This window comes from Myotis yumanensis, unplaced genomic scaffold (assembly GCF_028538775.1).
Source record: "Myotis yumanensis isolate MYYU_CA2020_CCGP unplaced genomic scaffold, mMyoYum1.0.hap1 SCAF_12, whole genome shotgun sequence".
Classification (NCBI taxonomy): Eukaryota; Metazoa; Chordata; class Mammalia; order Chiroptera; family Vespertilionidae; genus Myotis; species Myotis yumanensis.
The window spans coordinates 4,168,447-4,189,002 of record NW_027223763.1 but is presented as its reverse complement, the minus strand read 5'-3'; the positions used below and the strand labels follow the sequence as shown (position 1 = coordinate 4,189,002).

General features: G+C 58.8%; 1 protein-coding gene across 1 annotated transcript in view; it reads left to right on the top strand.

Moving 5' to 3' along the window:
• HMCN2 (hemicentin 2) overlaps positions 1–20,556 on the top strand; it is a 137,783-nt gene that overhangs the window by 15,678 nt on the left and 101,549 nt on the right. Inside the window, 11 exon segments of the mRNA XM_070430443.1 lie at positions 348–470; positions 7,974–8,145; positions 8,768–8,874; positions 9,289–9,409; positions 10,178–10,441; positions 13,113–13,257; positions 13,779–13,900; positions 16,337–16,609; positions 17,718–17,859; positions 18,307–18,434; positions 19,183–19,296. Of these exon segments, the coding sequence (XP_070286544.1) occupies positions 348–470; positions 7,974–8,145; positions 8,768–8,874; positions 9,289–9,409; positions 10,178–10,441; positions 13,113–13,257; positions 13,779–13,900; positions 16,337–16,609; positions 17,718–17,859; positions 18,307–18,434; positions 19,183–19,296 (1,711 nt within the window).

The window sequence follows — 20,556 nt, the reverse complement described above, 5'->3', positions numbered from 1 at the left end:
CTGCTCTGTGGTCCCATCGAGGACAAACTCGGTTCTTCTAACTCTGCAGCCTCCGGGGCCCCTCAGAGCAGAGTCGATTTCCATTCCCTTCCTTGTAAGCTGAATACCCGCTCCGGTTCATGGAGCACCTGCGTATTCCCGGGCCTGCGCCGACCTCTTGGCCTGTGCCAGTCCTGACCCCGCACCCCCCGAGGTGGGTGCTCTTCTCCCCATTTTACAGATGTGTCGCCTGAGCCCAGAGAGAGGGAAGGGCTCGCCCCATCCCTCCTCCCTGTTTCGTCCCTGCCACTCACGCCGAGGACGGTGGCCGGGGGAGCCATGAGCCAGGCTGCGTGTCCCTCTTCCAGGTGGTCTTCGTGCTGACGGGGGACTGTGGTGACCGCACGCATCCTGGCTACCTGGCCTACGAGGAGATCGCTGCCACCAGCTCTGGGCAGGTGTTCCACCTGGACAAGCAGCAGGTGACCGAGGTGAGCCTTCCCTGACATCCTGTGTCTCCGGGCGTCGGGTCGCCATCACAGGTGAGCGGTGCTGAGTGCGGGGCTGGCCACAGCCCGGATTCACTCAGGTCGGCACTGACCAGGTGTCTGCGTCCTTGTCTCGTTCTCGGACCTGTGCCTGCCCTTCCTGTCCCCCGGGCTCCATCGGCCACCTAGGGCTCCCCCCGCCTTCCCTCTGCCCCACAAGGCCATTCCTCCCCAGGAGCCAGAGGGGTCCTTCCAGGACCTGCCGGGCAGTTTTCACAGGCAGGAGCAAGAACACTCCCTTCCGTGGTGTAAATCCTGCCTTGGCTCCCTTCGCGCTGCCCCGGGAACTCGCTGAGCAGAGCTGGAAAGGGACGCTCACGCCGACGTTCTTGAGCCCGTGAGCTGGTTCCAGCATCCCGCTGGATTCGTCTGAAACAGATCCCACACATAGGCCCTCCTGTTGTCCCCTGGGAAGGTGCAGACCTCATCTGACCGCTGCCTCTCTGATCCCTTCACCTGGGTTCGCCCCTTTTCCCGCTGCCCCGGCCCTGCTGGCCTCTGCTGTTTCTGCAGGGCCCCTGTCTTTCCTGTCCACCACAGGGCCTTTGCTTATGTGCCTTGTTCTCTGCACTCTGCCTCCTGGCTCCTGCTCATCTTCCCAGTCTTAGCGGAAATACGCCTCCTCAGGGAGACCTTCTGACTGCCCGTCAAGATTAAGTCTCCTTTCCTGCCCTCCCCAGGCGGCTCTGCATCACTGTAATTTTACAACCGTGAGCTCCCCGAGGCTGAGCCCGGGTGCTACTGTATCCCCAGCACCTCGTCCAGCCACCGGCGCAGAGCAGGTGCTTGGTAAATGGCCGGGGAGTGGACAGACGGGGTCCCTTGTGCCTGAGGCCCTGGGAGGAGAAGGCAGCCCCACATCTCCTGCTGGAGAGGGTTTCTTGTCTTGTATATTTATGTTCTGAAGGGAACTGGCCAGGCGTGTTTGGATTAGCATCTTAACTCCCTGTTGGCAGATGGCGTTCATGGTTCTCTGCGACACATTAGGCTGTGATTTTTGGCTTGTCCGTCTATTCTGGCCCGGAGCCGGCCGAGTCAGGGTGGAAGGCATTTCACAGTGTGGGGATGGCTTGGTCCTGTCCTTGTTTTGGGGGGAGACCTGCTTGGGCAATTGCAGGGGAACTGGGTTCCTGCCAGGGCCACCGGCGGGTGGCGAGGAAGGCTTGCCCAGGTGTGGGGCTGGGACCCCCCCGTTCTCTCCCTTGAGGCAGGGAACCTGGGTGAATCCACCCGCTCGTGGCCACGGTGCCAGATTTCCTGCTCGGGAGCCTGGCTGGGCAGCGCTCGGTGGGACTGCCGACGGCTAGGATTAGCCGCCTCCGGGTAGGGGCCTGGATCCCTCTCCTTCCTGGACACACAGCTCTGCCATTTGTTAGCTTAATGCCTTGGACCTGGCCCCTTCCAGATGTTCCCAGACATTCGGCAAAGCCTGGGAACGCGGCCGGGCAGCCAGGGCTGCGGTCATCCTTCCAGGAGGGGGACGGGGCCTTCGGCCCAGCCAAGGCGCTGCAGCTGGGAGGAGTCGCAGAAGCTGCAGCAGTCCCCGCCGTGTGCAGCAGTCCTCCTACCTGTTCAGAGCGGGTCCAGCGTGGCCGGGCGACACCTTCCGCGCTCCCGCCGCCCGTGGCTGACTGCGCACCTGCTATGTGCCAGGGCAGCCGAAGGTGCTGGGCACAGGGATCTGCGTCTTGCGCAGGTCCCAGTGCTTTTGAGCATGGAGCTTTCTCCAGTTGTGGGGTTAGCCTCACGGAACCAGGGGTCCCCTCCCCCTGGCCAGGGGGATTTGCAGCCTTTGCCATCCCGTAGCAGACGGGGGGAGGCCGGCAACACGGCCCCGGGGCCTGCCCTGAAGTAGGCAGTTCTGATGGAGACTGAGCTGGGTCCCAGCAGCCACTTGCCCCAGCACAGCTGTCCTGCAGGCTTCCCACCCGCTCAGTACACCGGGTCAGAATCTGTGGGCAGTCCCATCAGCCTGCAGCCTGCCTGGGCCCTGGGAAGTCCCGTGCCAGGACCCAGACCCTTCCCCTGTCTGGCACCAGCAGGTGCTAATATGGGAAGTGCCCAGATTCTGTGCATCCGCTCGGCCAGGGGAAAGGTGAGGGCCTTCTGGGACAGTCAGGGGGTGGGGAGGTCCTGCCCAGGTGGTTCTGATTAACGGATCAGGAGGCACAGGCCCCGGAGATGACTTCATCCTGGACCCTTCCCAGAGGAGGAGGTGGGGGAGCGTCAGGGCCACACGCTGGCTCAGACTCCAGCTGCCACCTGTGGGCAGCGTGCCCCGGAGCACAGCGTGAGCCTCTCTGAGCCTCCGTGTCCTCGCGCGCACAGCGGGGCTATGAGAGCCCCCCGCCTGGTGAGACGGCAGCGAGGGCGCAAGGAAGCCGCGAGTGGGAAGCCCTGGGCGCGTGGCCCGGCCGAGGGAGCCCTTGGCAAGGGTGGGCGACGGCTGTGACTGCGGCCCTGTGCTCGGGAAAGCAGGGCCTGGGACAGGTGCCCGGGGTGCCCAGTTGGCAGGGGCTAGCACTCTCCCTTCATCCATGTCCATGAGCTTCCTGAAGCTACAGGGCCCAGGATGGGGCCCTCAGTGTTCCAATCTGTGGCTCTGAGGCCCATTCGGGCCCTGGCTTCCCCTCTCTGCTTCTTCAGCTGCCTTGGATGTCAAGTGTTGTGGGAGGAGCCTTGGGGGGCGGCGGATCTGCCTGGAAGGGCTGACCAGCAGCCATCTGGCCAGGGTAGCAAGCCCAGATTCTTCATTCCTTCCCCACCAGTGACAGAGAGATGAGCCCCGATGCACTGCTGGCTCCCAGGCCCCCGGTCCCGCTAACATCTGGAAGCCATTGCTTTCACCAAATAAACACCAAGCTTGCTAGATGCAGGCTCTCTTCTCGGAAGGCTCCCTGGGTTCCACTCTGAGCCCTGGGGGCATCGCAGGGGCCAGAAGGCCTTGCCCCCAGGCTTGACCTCAATATGGGCAAGAGGGTCAGCCCATCACCACCCCCCCAGACCTCCCCAGCTCCTGAGTGGTGATGTGCTTACAGGGCAGGCCCCGTGGGCAGGCCGCCTCCTGGCGAGGTCACTGGCATTCTGTCCCATCTCAGCCCTCCCCATGGCTCAGTAGCCTAAACTCCTGGGCCTCTTCCCTAAACAGGACATTCGAGAATGAGCTTAAAATAACAGTTGCAACACGGTAGCGGTGTGACTGTCTGGGTAATTGTCCACTGTGCTGCCACCGCCTCCTGACAGCTTTGCTCAGTTATGATTCCCCCCGACCCCTGACAAGGCCTGGCCCCGGGGAAGACTGGTCACAGAGCCGTTCCCGTGCAGCTGGGGGAGTTGCCTCACTGACTTCGCCAGCTTCTGTCCATCTGGGAGCCCTGGCGGCGGCTTCCTCCCAGCCGCCCCCGCACGGATGAAGAATGTTGGTGAAGACAGGTGGGACCTTTTCAAGAAAACATTAGTTCGAAGGCCAGGCAAAACAAAAGATGGAGTAGCTCCAGGCCTAGAAACAGATGCTTTTCCAGAACACCGCATTCTTAGCCCGCGTTAACTTAAATCTGGCTATACAGTCTAGGCACACAGGTTCTAGCTCAGTCTAAACAAATCATATACATTTTATAAACCTTGGGAAATTCTTCCAATTCCGTGCCTTTCCTTGGGAGATCGATGGGAGGCAGAGCTAAAGGAGAATGATTCAGAGCAAGCATGGCCAACAGATAGCATGCGAGACACCACTTTCTAATGTCATATCCATGGCAGACATTGCTAATCAATCACAGAGCTGTTTAAAATTGAGGCAGGATGTGGCTTCTTATTTCTTCTTCTAACAGTATTCCAGGAAGCTGATTCCTGTTGATTAGAGTTGCCAAGCAACAGGCTACCACTATGGTTGCTCAGATATATAGAAAGAGGGTGGGGCAAAAGTAGGTTTACAGTTGTTGGTATGGAAAATAATACAATGTGTATTCTTTATAAGTGACTTTTACTTTAATAAATTACTACGGAGCCCTGCCTGTTGTGGTTCAGTTGGTTGGGCATTGTCCTGTGCACAGAAGAATTGCTGGTTTGATTTCCAGTCAGGGTACATGCTCAGGTTTTGGGCTTGATCCCTGGTAAGGGGCAGCTGATCGATATTTCTTTCTCCCTCTCCCTTTATCTTTAAAAATGAAACCCTAGCCAGTTTGGCTCAGTGGATAGAGCGTTGGCCTGCGAACTGAAGTGTCCCAGGTTCGATTCTGGTCAAGGGCACATGCCTGGGTTTCGGGCTCAGTCCAATGTGCAGGAGACAGCCAATCAATGATTCCCTCTCATCAGTGATGTTTCTATCTCTCTCTTCCTCTCCCTTCCTCTCTGAGATAAACAAAAATATATATATTTAAAAATCAATAAAAAGTCTTTAAAAAATTACTGTGAAAAATGTCAAAGATATAAAAAAATAAAAAGAACTTAGGTACCAGCTAGATCCAGCACTTAACATGTTAGCTACACCTGCTTCATTTCTCTGTATACCTTTTGCTGAATGATGACACCTTATCCATAAATAATTCAGCATGGATTTAAAAAAAATAGGCTACAATATTATCGAATTAAGAGTACTTTGCTAGTTTCATCTGATGTTGAGTCCACATTCAAATTTTCCTCAGAGTGTCTTTTTGTTGTTGTTAATCTTCACTCGATATTTTTCCATTGATTTTTAGGGAGAGTGGGAGAGAGAGGGAAAGTCGGAGAGAAACATCGATGTGAGAGAAACACATCGATTGCTTGCCTCCTGCACGTGCCCCGGCCAGGGCTCGGGCTGGGGAGGAGCCTGCCACCGAGGTACGTGCCCTTGACTGGAATCGAACCCGGGACCCTGTGGTCTGCAGGCCGATGCTCTGCCCACTGAGCCAAACCGGCTAGGGCCCTCAGAATGTCTTTATAACCGTTTTTGCCCGATGGGACTTCATCACGGGCGGTGCATGTCGTCTGGTTGTCATGGCTACGGAGCCCTCTTGCATCTGGAGCAGGCCACCCTCTGTACATGCCACCGGCTTGTCGACGAGGCACCGCCTTTACAATGTCCCGTGTTCCGGTTCCAGCTGATGGCTTCCTTATGGCATGAACTGTGTCTCCTATATTTCCCCTGAACTGGGGGTTAGCGCTACACGCCTGTCTAGATGGAGGCCAGCAGGTTTGGCAGGAAGAGTTCATAGCTGGTGCTGTGTGTATTCTCTATTACATCACACCAGCAGGCGAATAATGTCTGACTGTCCCACTCCTCCTGGAGAGAAGCGTGATTACTGGGTTGGGGTGTCGACAGCCAGCTCTCCGCATCGGGAGGCCATGCGTGTCCCGTGTGACTCAGGTGGTCTGTGGGGTAGCGCTGGGGCTGCATGCGACGTCCAGCTCCCCATCGCCCTTTCATCCTCGGTGTGAGCTTCCACCGAGCATGCGCGCCCGGAACACTTATTTCACGAGGGGCTGCACACGATGATTTCCTAGTTGCATCATTCCTTCCGAGTTTACCAGCGGGCGCTCTTCCAGGAAGGAGGGCTTTTGCTCATGGGAAGGAAGGATTCGGTTTGTCCGAAGCCCAGTTCTGATCAGAAGGGCAGGGATCACCCTTAGTTCTTTCTCTTTAAGGAAGAAGTCGCCTCCATTGGTGACAAGTGAGGTTTTACTGTTTTGAATTTGCACTTCTTTCTGGAGTATTATTATGGGCATGTGGGTTACATAATGCAGTGTGTTTTGATCGATTACTGTTACTCTATTTGGGGCTCAGATTTTTCTAAATTTAGCCAATGGGGCTTCTGCAAGCTGGTGGCCGTGTCCTCTGGCTGTGTCCCCATTCGTCTTCGAGGACTTCCTCGCTTTACGGAGTTATCGGTTGCCCCAGGTTTGCATTGTACATTGCCTGCCCCGGACTCAGAATCAGCCATCTCTCCAAGGAACCCTAGTTCGGAATGGTATTAGGTTCTAATTCACTCTGAGTGGATTTAATATATATATATATATAAATTATTGATTTCAGAAAGGAAGGGAGAGGGAGAGAGAGATAGAAACATCAATGATGAGAGAGAATCATTGATCAGCTGCCTCCTGCACACGCTGGGGATTGAGCCCGCAACTGGGGCATGTGCCCTTGACCGGAATCAAACCCAGAACCCTTCAGTCTGCAGGCCAGTGCTCTATCCACTGAGCCAAACCGGCTAGGGCTGGAGTGGATTTACAGAGAATGAGGCAGCTGCAGTTCTCTGTGACACTGGCTATAGAGAGTCTGTGCTCGGAGAACATTAACCTCCTCAGCGCTGTGCTTTACCCTACACGTCCCACAGACCAGCCTCGCAGTCGCAGTGTGAGAGGCTGGCAGCTAGAAGCCGTTCAGCGAAGGTTTCTTTGCAGGGCCCTTTGTCCTCAGTGTGCCTCCCACTGAGCACAAGTTCAACCCCTGGGTTTTCAGCTCACTGGAGGTTAACTTTTTCTCTCTGTGGTCATGGTACCCCTCTCTCATCCAGTCAGGGGCGTGTGCCCTGTGTTTCAGTTTCAGGGTTTGCACAGGATGCTTCCTGACGTAACGTGGAGGGGAAGGAGAGGTTCCGACGGGAGGGGCTGCCCCTCTCCCTCTTTCCTGGTTTTCTGGCTGGGACCTGGGAGGCTTGGCTGCTGCAAGGAGGAGGTGTGAGCTGGGAGTGGGTGCTGGTGGAATTGAGGGAGCCGTCTGCATCCACAGGGTGAACCTGGGATGGGGGATGGAGGGTGTGGTCTGAGGCCCCTAGGGGCGTGATGGTGAACTACGTTGGTCTGGGGTAGTGGTTCTCAACCTTCCTAATGCCACGACCCTTTAATACAGTTCCTCATGTTGTGGTGACCCCCAATTTCATTGTTACAAATTGAACATAATTAAAGCATAGTGATTCATCACAAAAACAATATGTAATTATATATGTGTTTTCCGATGGTCTTAGGCGACACCTGTGAAAGGGTCGTTCGACCCCCAAAGGGGTCTCGACCCACAGGTTGAGAACCACTGGTCTGGGGCAAGATTCTAGATCTCCAGGGTTCATCTGTGTATAGGAGGCATCAGGAGGGCTGCCTGGAGGAGGTGATGGGGGCACCTCCTGCGAACTGGAAGTTGGCCAGGTGAAGGAGGGAAGAGTCTTCCCAGCAGAAGGGCACTCCTTGCTCCTTCCATCCAAGCTGAGTCCTCTGGGTGCCTCAGTTCAGGTGTCACAGCTCTGAGCCCACAGGCTGGGGATGTGGGTAATGCCCTGTGAATTGGGGCTGGTGGGGCTCAGGGGGGTGTGGGGTGCCCTCCAGATGACCTGGAAAGCCTGTATGCTGCCCGAAACCCATGGGGGAAGCCAGGTCCTGCACACAGCTGGCAGCCTGTTAAGGACCCACCATCAGTGGGCCAGACACACGTAAGACAAGGTAACATGTTGGCGTCAGCTTCTCACACCTGCCTCCCAGGTGCTGAAGTGGGTGGAGTCAGCCATCCAGGCGTCCAAGGTGCACCTGCTGTCCACGGACCACGAGGAACAGGGCGAGCACACGTGGAGGATCCCCTTCGACCCCAGCCTGAAGGAGGTCACCATCTCCCTGAGCGGCCCGGGCCCCGAGATCGAAGTCCGAGACCCGCTGGGTATGTGTGCCCCTCCTCTTTGGCCCCAGGATTGAGCTGGGAGTCAGGATGGGTCAACGAGAGAGACCTGTGGTGGCTCCTGGACACAAGGCTCCGGGAGCAAGGAGGGTGGGGGGTGCCAGGTGGGGGGCAGAGAGGGTCCCATGGTGGGTGAGGAAGCAGGAGGCCGGGAGAAGCCAGGTGAGGGGAATTAAGATGAGGACAGTCCTGGGATGGGAGGCTCCCACGGAGTCCTTTCCCACACGCTCTAGTGGTCCCCACAGTAGCCTGGCGGGTCAGTGAGAGCACGAATTAGTGGCACGTAGTACAGATGGGAAGCTGGGGTTCAGGGAGGTGGTTTGGACCTGGCCACCTGGCTCCCCGGTGCTCCGAGGATGTCATGAGAACCTCAGGCTATAGGCCAGGAGTGCATCCCACACCTGGGGAGGGGGAGTGGGGCGTGCAGAATGAGGGGGAGGCCCCAGCACTGCCAAAGGCCTCTCGTCAGTTTCTCTGGGAAGCCTGAGGCTGGTGTTTGGAGAGCCACGGGTTCCTGGGGATAGGGTGGACCTCTGTCACCCACCCCTCTCCCCCCCGCTCCTGGGAAAGTGTTGGGGCCTGAGAGTCACTGGGGCTTCCACAGGGAGGATCCTGCAGAAGGACGAGGGCCTCAACGTGCTTCTCAACATCCCTGACTCGGCCAAGGTGGTGGCCTTTAAGCCGGAGCATCCTGGGCTCTGGTCCATCAAGGTAGGGGGCACTGGGTTCCCGGGCTGTGGGGAGCCCAAGCCGCATGGAGTTGAGACACCATCTCCTTCCTATTTGGCCTGGGGAGCCTGGGGTCCTGGGGAGCTGAGGGCTGGAGCTTGGGTAGTGATGTGGGCATATCAATAGAAGTAAAGGGTCAAAAACAGAGGAGGGGTATTCTGCTTTGCAGCCGTGAGAGGAAGTGGAGTGGTTTGGGTTAGTTAGGGGATGTTTATGAAGGACTTGGAGAAAGGACTTGAGCGTCCTGAGATGGGAAACAGAGCCCTGTCCAGGGAGAAGCAAGGGTGACCTCGGGGGAAGGCTTCGAGGAACAGCCCTGGCGGGTCGGGTCGGCACTCCTGGAGCTGGGGTGTGGGGGTCGAGGGCCCCGGTGACGTGGGCCTGGGCGTGTGCTAGGTCTACAGCAGCGGCCGCCATTCGGTGAGGATCACGGGCATCAGCAACATCAACTTCCGCGCCGGCTTCTCCACTCAGCCCTCTCTGGACCTCAACCACACCATCGAGTGGCCCCTGCAAGGTACTTGCTCCTGGAGCTGCCTTCTGAGGGGTGGGGCTTGCCCGTGGGAAACAGTGGGAGCGCTGGGGGCCGACCGTGAGTGAGCGGCTGTGGAACAGGTGGCCCAGGCTGGGTTCCCACACCCGGGGCCAGGCCCCAGCTCAGGTGACATAGTGACCGTTTCCCTTTAGAACGGCGGTTCTCAACCTTCTGGCCCTTTAAATACAGTTCCTCTGGTTGGGACCCAACCATAAAAATTATTTTCGTTGCTACTTCATAACTGTCATGTTGCTACTGTGATGAATCATAATGTAAATATCTGATATGCAGGATGGTCTTAGGCGACCCCTGTGAAAGGGTCGTTCGACCGCCCAAGGGGTCGCGACCCACAGGTTGAGAACCGCTGCTTTAGAACATGCTCCACTACTGAGTTCACACCTTCCCCTTCTTCTGGGTCAAAACTTGTTTACCAAGAGCCTGGCTCCTCCAGTTTCCCACTTTGACGCTGGGTGGAGTGGAGGTGATGCAGCCTTGGGGGGCCACTGGCTGGATGAACAGTGGCATTTCAGGACCATGGACAGGAGCAAGCCCCCCTCTCTCCTTGTCCCCTGCCCCCCCCCCCCCCGCCCCAGTGTGAATGTCCCCAGGGAAGGTGAGGTAGCTGGTGAAGGAGGACCAAATGGGCTGATCCCTGGCCGATTGACCGGTAGACCTAGTGCCACTCCTTGGGGAGGATCACGGAGCCCAGCACAGATGCCAGCACCTCCTCCCTCGCCCTTCCCTCTGCAGGGGTGCCCATCTCCCTGGTGATCAACTCCACAGGCCTGCAGGCCCCTGGCCGCGTGGACTCGGTGGAGCTCTCACGCAGTTCAGGGCAGCCCCTCCTGACTCTGCCCACGCAGCTGCTCTCCAACGAATCCGCCCATCAGCTGTGGGGTGGGCCGCCCTTCCATGCCCCCCAGGAGCGCTTCTACCTCAAGGTGAAGGGCGAGGACCATGAGGGGAACCCCCTCCTTCGTGTCTCTGGAGTTGCCTATAGTGGGGTGGCCCCAGGTGAGTGAATGGCTCTTGCCACCCCTAGATTTCTGTCTCAGTTGCCAACCCATTTCTTCTGGGAGCCCTCCTGGTTAGATTAGATTAGGGAGTGTGTTCATTGACTTCTGTGGGCAGCAAGCTCTGCAAGGATTATGCTGAGTACTGAGATGCTTCTGATGTAGCCCTCATCTCAGATATTTAGTACAAAGTCATCCTCCACCCATGCATTCATCTATTTATCCATACATGCATCTGTCCACCGTACCCACTCATCCATCCAGACATCTACCTACCCATCCATTCATCCATCCACCCATTCATCCATCCACCCATTCATCCACCCATTCATCCATTCATCCATCCACCCATCCACCCATCCATCCATCCATCCATCCATCCATCCATCCATCACTCATCATTCATCCATCCATCCATCCACCCATCCACCCACCCACCCATCCATTTATCCATCCATCCACCCATCCATCCATCCACCCATCCACCCATCCATCCATCCATCCATCCATCCACCCATCCATTCATTCATCCAAATATCCACCCACCTGTCCATTCAACATTTCATTTTGTGTCATTCATAATGTGGACACAGCAGTGGGCAGGGCAGAGGGTATGGTTATGGGTATGGTCTTTTGTTCTTATAGTCACTGTATAATCATGATCTTGCTAATACTAATTTAGCCATCATTTTGAGCACTTCCCTTGGGGCAGTCCTGGGCCAAGCCCACTTGCCACACATTCGCTCCTTGAATGCTTATAACATTTCTGAGATGTGTTTCCATTTTATAGATGAAGAAACTGAGGCCACCAAAAAAAAAAAATAATTTTAGAAAAAGAAGCAAAAAAAAGAAACGGAGGCCACCCACCTCCCAGGGTTGCTTGGAAGGTTCCATGAGCTAATGCACACGAAGAGACGGCTGGTGGGGCCGCTCAGGGTCTGCACCCAGGATGTGGGGGTTGTGGACCATGCTGGGTTGGTTCCCACACGTGTTGGCTTTCTGCTGGTTTTCTGTGTCCCTGAGGTCTCACATCCCGTCTGGAAGCTTCCAGAGGGCAGGGTGGAGTCTCTGGCTTTCCAGCTCTGTCTCTGGGCCTGGCAGGGGCATCTCAGTTCCCTGGCCACTGGCTTCCATACTGGGCTCCACTCCCTCCCGCCCACTCCCCCTTCCCATGTGGCGGCCTGGGAGGAGCTCACAGAGGTGGCTGTCACTGACATTCCAGGGTCCTTGCTGGGGATCTCAGCCAGGGGCAGACTCCTCTGTCCACATCACTGGGGGGTGGTGGGGGGACAGGCGGGGGCACCAAGGCGCCCATGGTGAGGTGGAGGACTTGCGGACCCTTCTTTCCAGCCTCCTGCTGGCCTCCACTCCCCACAGTGGCCCCCGGCCACCCCGGCCTTTACAGCTTTGAGAGGACTTTTCAGAAAGAAATTTCAGCAGCAGAGTAACAGCCTGTGTGTCTCTCTCCTGCTCTTTGCGATGGATCCAGGAGTTTGGAGTTTAGCTCTGGCTCTTGGTCGGCACCTCAGCTCTAGATGAAGGTGTGTCTGTGGGGCAGGAAGCGGCGTGGCTTGGCCTTTTTGCTTCCTACTCTACCTCCCAGGTTTGGGAGGCTGGCGATTTGGCTGAGAGCAGGAGGCTCTGGGTTTGGAGACATGGAGGTGTGCGGGCTGGGCCCGGGGTCGCTGGGCCCTTGCAGCTCACAGAAGAGGAAGCCGAGCAGGCCTTGCAGAGGCTTCCAGTGTGTGTGTGTGTGTGTGTGTGTGTGTGTGCGCGCGCGCGCGCGTGCGCGCGCTGGAGGGCTGGCTGGGGGGTGGGGGGGGGGGGAGCTGGCTGCTTTGCACACAGCTGAGGACGTGGCTGGATGGTCCGGCATCCCTCTCCCCTGGGACGTGGCAGGCAGCCTGCAGCATGATGTCACCGCCGCCCTCCCACCCCGGCTCTGTGCTCAGAGGAGGTCTGGCCCATTGTCAGCCCTCGCAGCATCTCCGGTGGGGACACGGAGGGGGCAGCACAGGGCTGAGCGCATGCCCCATCACCTGCGAGGCATGGGCGCCGCCAGGGACCCTGCGGGGTGGTTCTCAGACGTCCACTGAAGTAACTCCAACAGCCAAGGAGAGAATGTGTCACCCCCAAGACCAGGGTCAGGCGAGGGGGGCAGTGGTGTCTGCTGAGGGCCCCCAGGGGCTCATCACAAGCTGTGAGATTTCATTGAAGTCTCTTATTTTATCTCAAAAATGCGTGTGAATTTTGCCTTTGCAGCCCTGCTCCAACTGTGCTTATTTTTGAATAAAAAAGGCTCCCCTCCAACATCTTTGGGGAGAACTGACCCTCCGGGCAGATGAGCAGTTGACGCCCCACCCCCACCCCTGGGGCGCCCTGTCTGGTCTCAGGCCTGATACAGTTGAGAGAATGGGGCACAGACCGGCCTATCGCAGCCAGTGTGTCACAAACCATACGAATCGAACCCACAGAGCTTTCGTGGCCGCTTCAAACGCACCTCCTCTCGCCAACTCCTCATGCCAGCGAGATCTGCCCCACTTTACAGAGGCGGAGACTGAGGCTTGGAGAGGCCTCTGCTCCTGGCTCCTCCCTGTGGGTGTGTGGCTGGGCGTAGGGCAGGCAGCTGTGGGGAGCAGGGCGGCCTGCTGAGCGCTGGTCCTTGCCTGCAGGCGGGCCCCTGGTCAGCATGCCCCCCAGGATCCACGGCTACCTGCACCAGCCCCTGCTGGTCTCCTGCTCGGTGCACAGCGCCCTCCCCTTCCGGCTGCAGCTGCGGCGGCATGGAGCCAGGCTGGGCGAGGAGCGGCACTTGCAGTGAGTGGCCCGTGGCCAGTCCGTGGTCCTCAGCCACTGGGCTCCTGGGGTCCCGATGCCCTCGGGGAGCTGAGGGGAGTGGGTGGCAGGAGAGGGACCTGGGGCTTGGTCATATTGTCCTCCAGGGCAGCCCAGCCTGGGTACCTCTCAGTGGGGCCAGGGATGGGGGAGGGTAGCCCCCGAGGTTCCCGCCACTGCTGGGCCATCACGGGGCTTCCTTCGCTTGCAGAAAACTCAACCCGTGCAGGGCCTTGCTCCACGGGCCAGGGCAGGAAAGACTCCGCCCTTTATGGATGGAAGTCCAGAGCTCAGAGAGGGGCAGGCACTTGCGCAGAGCCACACAGCATCCTGTGGAATTTGCATGTCCTTGGCTGCCCGCTCCTCTTATCAGGCCTCCAAGAGGATTTGGTCCTCCCCGCTGGGCAGGGTTCAGAGGAACGGGGCCCCAGAGGGTGGGGGAGGCGGGGGACCCTGGCTGGGGGCAGTGTGACGGTGTGTGCCCGGCTGTCGTGTGTTCGCAGGGAGTCGGGGAACAGCAGCTGGGAGATCCCGCGGGCCTCCAAGGCCGAGGAAGGCACGTACGAGTGCACAGCGGTCAGCGGGGCTGGGACCGGACGGGCGCAGGCCCAGGTCATCGTCACAGGTCTGTCCCTCCGAGTCTCTCCTCCCCACCCCCTCGCTGACTTTTCCCTCTAGGATTTCCGTCCGGGGAGTCTCCGTCCGTGGGGGAGGTGCCAGCCAGCTGCTGGGGACTGTCCATCACCGGGTCTGGCTGCCGCTGCCCCCTGCCCGCCGGCCCCGCTGGGGCTGTCTCACCCCGGATGGCCCAGATGGCGGGTCTCGGTTGGAGAGAGGTTGGGAACCTCGGCTCTGGCCGCGCTCCCCCGGCCCAGCCTTCCTCCCGCCCCTGATTGCTTGGTCTGGCCTTTGGGACTTGCCGGCCCCCAGACCTTTCCGGGGACACCGTCCATCTTGCAGCCCCGACACCTGTGCCTCCACGTCCCCACGGAATGGCACCATTCAGCGCAGGAAGGTTGGAAATGCCACCGACCATCTCGACAGGAAATTGGTTTTATTTATTTTTTTTAAAGTATTTTTTAAAAATAAAATTTTATTGATGTCAGAGAGGAAGGGAGAGGAAGAGAGAGAGAGAGAGAGAGAGAGAGAGAGAGAGAGAGAAAGAAACATCAATGATGAGAGAGAATCATTGATTGGCTGCCTCCTGCACGTCCCCCACTGGGGATCAAGCCCTTAACCCGGGCATGTGCCATTGACCGGAATCGAACCCGGGACCCTTCAGTCCGCAGGCTGACGCTCTATGCACAGAGCCAAACCGGCTACGGCTGGCTTTATTTTCTAAACTGTGAACCCCAGCTCTCAGGAAGAGAAGGGAAGGAGCCAGACAGCGTGGAGAGCGAGGCCTTCCGCACCCCCGGATCTTACACAAAGCGGGGCTTCCCGGAGGAAGACTGGGAAACAGGCAGGGGGGTGGAGCGGCCGGCGCCCTCCCAGAGGCGCCCTCTGGAGTGGGTTGACTTGCTTCCTTTCAGGCCTTTATCTGCGCACGCGTTTCAACGAAAATGGGAGAATAGTGTACATACTTACAACAACCCGAGCTGTTATCACCTCACAGTAGAGCACGTGAGCACACATGCTTAGGGCGGGAATTAACAAAAATTTGCTTTTTCCAAATGATGGTGAACAAAGAGAAGTAGAACGGCGTCAGGAAACTTGTCCGCCTGTTACTGAGAGTTCGCAGTGGCTCCCCGTTTTCCGTATCTGCTCTCTCCTCTCGGCTCAACTATGTCAAACTCAAACTCAGGGCTTCGACTTTCAAGTCCCTGTCACTGTCTAATGCGCTACAGTCAGCGTCTGCTGCTGGCCTCCCCGGAAACACAGGTGCCCCGTCTGCACGCTGGCATATCGGGGTGCATCGGCATGATGCATTGGTGTAAATTTATTTAAAGAGAAATTCTTGGCCACATTCATCTTGTAACCAGACAGTCCGTGGGTCTGCGCTGCCTGTCACTGCGTGAGCCAATCCAGCAGAGACGGGGTTGGGTCACTATCAGTGTTTATTCATCCTGCCGCAGGCATCTGCCCCGCCCCCCACTGTAAGCCAGCTGCTCAGACTGGGTAGAAGGACAGTGATAACATGGGGAAGTAGCCAAAGGGTGTGCCAAGTGGGCAGTTTACAGGTCATGGGGGCTGGAGACCTGCAGAGGCCGGTGGGCGTGCAAAGGCTGGGGGTCTTTAAAGGGCTGGCGGCTCTGGCTTCTGCAACAAGGTTTGCTATCTCCCCATGACAACAGGCAGCTCCCGGGTGGGGAGGAGGTGAGCCCCCAGGTCCCCCGTGAAACCCCCAGCCAGGCTGGAAGGTGCCTTCTCGAATCAGAACAGAGCAATCGCGGTTCACAGAGCATGAGTGATAGTTCCTCCAGTTCTAGCTGGTCCCCAGGATTCCATTTCTGCCCCTGCCAGCTGCCGAGGTCCGAGGCTCCACCTGCCTGGACGTCGCGGTCACTGCACATGTGGCCTGTGTGGATCCAGGGCCCCCTGCAGGTTCTCAGGCCCACGGCCCTCGATTAGTGGGTCTCTAATCTCGCCACTTCTTGTGGCTGCTTCTTGGCGAGACGGCGGTTTTCTTTGCTCTCCCGTCTCTGGGGCAGAGGCCTCCTTCCTACATTTGTGTGTAATAATAGCCCCGCTGTTTGCACAGAGCGTGGCTTTTACTCATTAATCTTTCCCTCCTGAGGGTTCATTTAAAACCCAAGCTTTATTCCCAAGGGTGCAAATATTGGCTCAAAGCGTAGCTTTTGTTAGACACCGCAGTTGGCTGCCGGGAGCAGAGCGCACGCACACTCGCCACGCAGCCCTGGGTGGGTGTGTGATGGCGACAGGGAATGCGCCCTCCCTGGTGGCACCGTCCCGATGGTGAGCAGACGCCGGTTAACCTCCTGGCTGGCCGAAGTCTCCGGACGGCCACGGTGCTGGGTTCTGGCATCGGGACCCCATGGGGACCAGCAGGCTGTCCTCCCGAGTCAGCCCCGGCGAACCTCCCATGCGTGTGTCCTTGCAGACCCCCCGCCACAGCTGGTCCCGGCGCCCAACGTGACCGTGTCCCCAGGGGAGACGGCCGTCCTGTCCTGCCGGGTCCTGGGAGAGGCCCCCCACAACCTGACGTGGGTGCGGGACTGGCGGGTCCTGCCGGCCTCCACGGGCAGAGTCAGGCAGCTGGACGACCTGTCCCTGGAGGTCAGCGCCGTCGTCCCCAGCGACGGCGGGCGGTACCAGTGCATAGCCAGCAACGCCAACGGGGTCACGAGGGCATCCGCCTGGCTCCTGGTGCGAGGTGAGGCTCTTCCCACGTGGCTGTCCTCCCAGTTCCACACACTACCCAGTCTTTACCCCCAAAGCCCGTCCCTCTGTCCCTCCGTCCCTCCGTCCCTCCATCCCTCCATCCCTCCATCCCTCCATCCCTCCATCCCTCCATCCCTCCATCCCTCCGCCCCTCCGCCCCTCCGCGTGCCCAGACATGGCCTCTGGCAGGCAACCTCAACCCTCCCTGTTTTCTGAACCTTCAGAGAAAGGAGTCTGAGCCTCGTAGCTTATGCCTAGTGGTTCTCACTCGTGGGAAGTTCATCCTCTTATCTAACCTAAATTCCTACTGCTGTAAGACAAGCCGATTTCATTGTGTCCTGACCTTTTCCAGAGCCATTGAGCACCTGCCTTGCCACTCACCACCCCCACCTCCCCCAATATGTAGGATAGGAATGGAACACTGGTGACTGCTGAAGCCCAGAGGTCAGGGCTGGGCAGCACTGACCAGATAGGGATGGAGGAGACAGTTGGAAGAACACTTGTCTGGGAGTCTTAGGACCTAGGCATGACCTCAGGTCTGCCAGGGTTCAGACAGAGCCGCCCCGCTGGGAGGCTGTATCCCCAAGTGTGAAAGTGTCGTAACAAGTGTGCTCTCTGGCGCCTGGGGGGTGTGGGGAAGGATTCTGAGGCCGTATCTGGGCCACTGGTATGGGAGGGGCGTGTTCGCACTTCTAGGCGAGGCCCGTGAGCTCTGTGAGAGCCTGGCCAGTCTGGCGTGCTTTCTGCGTTTGGGGCCAGCACTTGTGCAGGCCTTGGGGCCCACTCAGGGTCACTGGAGGCGAGAGCCATCCCAGACCTGGTAGCTGCCGGGCATCTCCCTAAGCCTGTCCGAGGTGCTCGGCCCAGAGGGGAACTCCAGGAAGCTGGGAAAGCAGTCCGCGTGCACCCTGGGGATGTGCCTGGGTGGCTGCCCAGTCAGCCCTCGTCCCCAGGGAGGCCACTCCTGGATTCAGGGCCTTTGTTTCCTGTGTCTCTGCCGTCGGTGGCCGTGGCCGTGGGAGGGCAGGACCCAGGGCTGGGGGCTGGAATGGCCCAGCTGCTCTGACAGGCTCTGTCCTGCTGCCCACTCTGAACTGCAGAGGCCCCGAAGGTCAGCATCCACACCAGGTCCCAGCGCTTCTCCCAGGGCGTGGAGGTGAGGGTCAGCTGCTCGGCGTCTGGGTACCCTGCACCCCACATCTCCTGGAGCCGTGACGGTCACACCCTGCAGGAGGACAGCAGGTGAGGGGCCCAGGGCCTGGGGCTCCGGGCCTGGGAACGGGGGGTGACAGGACCCCGAGGGACCTGTCCCAGCCTTAGTCCTCTTACCCCTAAACGGGGAGGAGCACTATCCTGCCTTCCTCCGGGATCACGTGAGGCTCAGGACCCCAGTCACTTTGGAAACGTGATGATGCCTCAGGGTGGGCTCCGGGGTCAGAGTCCAGCAGACCTGTGCTTGGATCCCGCCTCTGCCAGTCAGGCTGTGTGACCTTGGGCAAGTCACCTAACCTCTCTGAGCCTCATGAATGAAAATAGACAATGCGTGTACAGTGCTGAGCACACAGCTCGGCGCAGGGCGGTGCGGGGTGGTGGTCCCTGGCGACGTTAGTGAATTTGTTATTAACGATGACGGAGGGACCCTTGCACGGCCCGACCTGATCAGCCCCTTGCTGTTGACCATGACTCCAGAATCCACGTGGATGGCCAGGGAACCCTCATCATTCAGGGACTGGCCCCAGAGGATGCCGGGAACTACAGCTGCTGGGCTGCTAACGAGGTTGGCACAGACGAGGAAACAGTCACCCTTTACCTCACAGGTACTCGGGCCACGGGCATCTGGGGAGAGGGGCCTCCGTCCCTCCCTCCCTCCCTTTCTTCCTCCCTCCTTTCCTCCCCCCCTCCCTCCCTTTCTTCTTCCCTCCCCCCCCCCCTCCCTTTCTTCTTCCCTCCCTCCCTCCCTCCCCCCCCTCCCTCTCGCCCACAAATACTTACTGAGCAGCTGCTACATGCCCGGCAGTGGGGGCACAGCCGTGACACAGGTCCCTGTCTAGGGGGGAGGCATAAAACATAAGGAAGGCACTTGGGGTGGTGAGGATGCGCAGAGCAGGGTGGGTGAGTGATGGGTGATGTGCCGGAGGGCCGAGGGTGGATGCCTGTCACAGGACCCGCTGAGGCCTCCATGAGGGACGGGAGGGCAGGCAGAGGGACCGGAGGGGTAATGAGTCCTGGGTGCTCAAGGGGCCAACGGGAGGCGGGCATGGGGTGGGGGGAGCGGGCCGGGGAGCAGCTGGCACCCCCTGGAGGGCATTCGTAGGGTTTGGCGGTTCAGTGAGGAGCGTTAGGGGTTGGTCCAGGAGTGACGGCTTCCACTTCAGGTCCTGGGTAGGGAGCTTGCAAAAAGTGAGCTGTGGCTAAATTTTCCTGGGGTGACCGTCCCCGAGGTGGGGGCTGGGGAGGAGGCAGAGTGCTCCGCTCCCCCTCTATCCCCTCCCCGCCCCCAGCTGCGGAAGCCACATTCTCAGTCTAGGGAGTTTGGTACCACATTTCCCATCTGCCCCCACGCAGACCCACCCTCCGTCTCCGCCGTCCATGCGGTGGTGCTCGCCGCCGTGGGACAGGAGGCCGTGCTGGCGTGCGAGGCGTCCGGGGTGCCGCCGCCCCGGCTCATCTGGTATCGAGGTACGCGGGGTGGGGAGAGGGGCCCGGGGGATCCGATTTCCAGGACAGTCACTGGGGAGGGGCCACTCCGAACGGGGTGTCTGGGGAGAAATGGCCCATTTCAGCAGCCCTCGCCCCCCACCCCAGTCCACGCAGTGATGCAGGGCAGCTCGGGAGTGAGGAGCAGGTTTGGTTCCGGCTCCCTGGGCGCCTGTGGGCGGGGGCTTGGCATCTCTGAGCTGGCTCCCTGTTGGGGCAGCGGGAAACCCCAGATGGTTGTGAGGATGAGAAGAGTCCACGCAAGCAAAGTGTCTAGAACGAGCCGGCGTTCGGCTGCGCTCAGTGCTCCTAGAGCTGGTGGCGGCGGAGACGGGATGGCCTGGGAGACGGAGGAGCAGCCACGACTGTTCCGAGGCTCTTGGGGTTCGCGGGCGTGGAGTGTGTCCTCGGTGCTGGACGCCCAGCTGGAGGTTGGATGGGCAAGAGCTGTTCTGCGCACCCACCGGCGGGGCGGGCGTGGGTGCGGGGCTGCTGCCTCGGACACTGGGCTCCTGCTCCGGTGTCAGCCAGAGCCTTGTGGCGCCCCCACCTGGACACCTCCATCCTGTGCAGCCCCTGTCTGCACCCCGGCTTTGAGAGAGGCAGGGATGAACTCAGACCACCAGAGTGCAAGCATCCTGTCCCTGGGCCCCAGCCGGTGGGGGCAGAGGCCTCGGGACCCCTGGTGCAGGGCCCACGTCCCTGCGTGTTCCCGCCGAGAGCCCTCCCAGCCCTGCCCTGAGCCGCTTCAAAAGGGGCTCCCTCAGTGGGATGTTGTTTACCCTTAAAAAGGAATGAAGTTCACGTGTGTGACGATGTGAGTGTATTTAACCCCACAGACGTGTGCACATAACCGTGGTGAAGATGGTGAATTTTATGGTCTGTGTTTTTTTTACCACAGCTTTTTTTTTAATTTGTAAAAAAGAATCAGAAAAAGAAAAAAACAAAGAAAAATAAAAGAAAAAAATAATGAAATTCTGATAGAACATGGACGATCCTTGAAAACCTTATGCTAAGTGAAATAAGCCAGAGACGGAAGGACACACATTACCTGATTCCACTTACATGACATCCCTAGAACATGCTCCTCCATAGAGACAGAGTAGAAAGGTGGTCGCAGCGGGCGGGGGGTGAAGTGGGGAATTCGTGTGTAAGGGGCACAGTTTCGGTTTGGGAAGACGAAGGAGTTTTGTGGGTGGACGTGGTGATGGGTGCACGACACTGGGAATGCACTTCATGCCG